The sequence below is a fragment of the Eumetopias jubatus genome, unplaced genomic scaffold (assembly GCF_037043125.1).
Source record: "Eumetopias jubatus isolate StellerSeaLion01/CBP00866 unplaced genomic scaffold, mEumJub1_p1.0 scaffold_14, whole genome shotgun sequence".
In the NCBI taxonomy this organism is placed as follows: domain Eukaryota; kingdom Metazoa; phylum Chordata; class Mammalia; order Carnivora; family Otariidae; genus Eumetopias; species Eumetopias jubatus.
In genome coordinates, this window is record NW_028274820.1 from 97,302,604 (window position 1) to 97,304,843 (window position 2,240).

The 2,240-nt window shown below is 46.3% G+C and overlaps 1 protein-coding gene across 1 annotated transcript; it reads left to right on the forward strand.

Moving 5' to 3' along the window:
* The first annotated feature begins 1,042 nt into the window (after positions 1-1,042).
* OR6B1 (olfactory receptor family 6 subfamily B member 1) lies at positions 1,043-1,978 on the forward strand. The gene has a single exon (XM_028106167.1). It carries the CDS (start codon positions 1,043-1,045, stop codon positions 1,976-1,978), a length of 936 nt encoding a protein of 311 aa, XP_027961968.1.
* Positions 1,979-2,240: the final 262 nt, after the last annotated feature.

The following is a 2,240-nucleotide window of genomic DNA, read 5'->3' on the forward strand; positions in this document are numbered from 1 at the left end:
TTTCTGTTCTGTAATCTTCCTAGAAAATGTCTCAAGTTTTATTATGCATTTCTTTTTGTTTGCTTATGTTAAAGACTCTCCTCCCAGAGACTCCCAGCCCCACCTGTGAGGACTTGCAGCTCCCTGAGAGCAAAGCCCGTGTTTGTGTTATCTCCACTCTGCTTGGCTCACAGCACCTCCTCTCCTCCCTCCTGTTAGCCCAGGTTCCCTTCCTCTAATAATAAGGGGTCAGAGCCCCTTTCACACTTGCTGTCATTTACAGTTCATATAAACTTTCATTCACATTTTTTAATTTGGGTTTTGATCCACGGCGACATAAGCTGAGGGAATATTAATATTCACGTTACAGAAGAGAAAATTGGGTTTCAGAGAGGATAAGAGGTCAAGGTCATATAGCACACCAGGGTAGACCTGGCACTTGACTGAGGTCCAGGTCTTTAACACAGAAAGCCTAACTCTCCTGATTTCAGCGCTCACGTATCTCACGTGATTGTCATCATTAGCTCGTGACAGCTGCACTCCATCTCCATGATGGTGGAGGGCAAGCATGTAATGGTATGTGAGGGGTAAGTGAGTCATAAGGCAGAACTTTCAAAGCACTGTGTAGACATGGGCCAGGAGCACTATGCATATCCTTTGGAACTGGCAGTGGTAACATAGAACATGGAGACTGGATATTGTTTAATTTGGGGGTGGTTGTGAAGGCAGTGTAGAATAGAGCATGGGCTTTGGACGAAGACTTCAAGGTGATTCCTGCCTTGTTACCAGTGGGAAGTTGGTAAGTTGCTTAATGTCTTTCCGAGACTCAGTTTCCTTATCACTAAAATGGGTATAATAACAGGTAAAGAAGCTATGTAAGAATTAAATTACATTAGTGCCTACTGTACCCAGTGTATGATCTAGCCTATAATATGTTATGAATAAATGATATGTTACTATTATTGCTAGTCAGAGAAGGCAGAGGATGGAAGAATCTAACTGGACCATGGACTCTGACCAAGTGATTTTTCCCCCCAGGAGAGCTAAGTCCTGTATCTCCAATATGGAAGTGGAGAACCAGACCCAGGTCACCAAGTTCATTCTGGTGGGGTTCCCTGGGAACTGGGGCATGCGGGTAGCAGTGTTCCTGATGTTCCTCATGGCCTGTATTCTGACAGTGGCCGAAAATGTGGTCATTATCCTGCTGGTGCAGCAAAACCGGCCACTGCACAAACCTATGTACTTCTTCCTGGCCAACCTGTCTTTTTTGGAGACCTGGTACATCTCTGTGACTGTGCCTAAGTTGCTATTTAGTTTCTCGTCTGTGAGCAACAGTATCTCCTTCACTCACTGCATGATACAACTTTACTTCTTCATTGCCCTCATGTGCACAGAATGTGTGCTCCTGGCTGCCATGGCCTATGACCGTTATGTGGCCATCTGCCGTCCACTCCACTACCCCACCATTATGAGCCACGGGCTTTGCTTCCACTTGTCTCTTGGCTCCTGGGCCATTGGCTTTGGCATCTCCTTGGGTAAGATTTACTTTATCTCTCGCCTCAGCTTCTGTGGCCCCAATGTCATCAATCACTTCTTCTGTGACATCTCCCCAGTGCTTAACCTCTCCTGCACAGACATGTCTGTAGCTGAGCTGGTGGACTTCATCCTGGCGCTGGTCATCTTTCTCTTGCCCCTCTCTATCACCGTCCTATCCTGTGGATGCATCCTGGCCACCGTTCTGCACATGCCCACCGGAAAGCAGAAAGCATTCTCTACGTGTGCCTCCCACCTTGTGGTGGTCACCATCTTTTATTCAGCCACGATTTTCATGTATGCCAGACTCCGAGCCATCCATGCCTTCAATATGAACAAAGTAATTTCCATCTTCCATGCTATTGTCACCCCTGCTCTCAGCCCTTTCATTTATTGCCTAAGGAACAGAGAGGTCAAAGAGGCTCTGAAGAAACTGGCCTATTGCCAAGCTGTCCAATCGGACTAGTCACTTACAAATTATTAGAAAGAAATTATTTGATTTGGTGCCTGCTCTTCCCTCCTCGGTCCTTCTCCTTTAATGCCTGAGCTCATAGTACTCATGTTGATATGATATCACCACATCCACATCAACCACAGGCTCTTGGCTGCATTGTGAGGTGTGCATCAGCACACATGGTCTGTGGTCTAAGGGCAGATCCCTTGTAGAGAGAATTCTCTTTGGCTGAGACCTAAAATGGGGTTTCTGACACCGTGAGTAAATCCCTAAT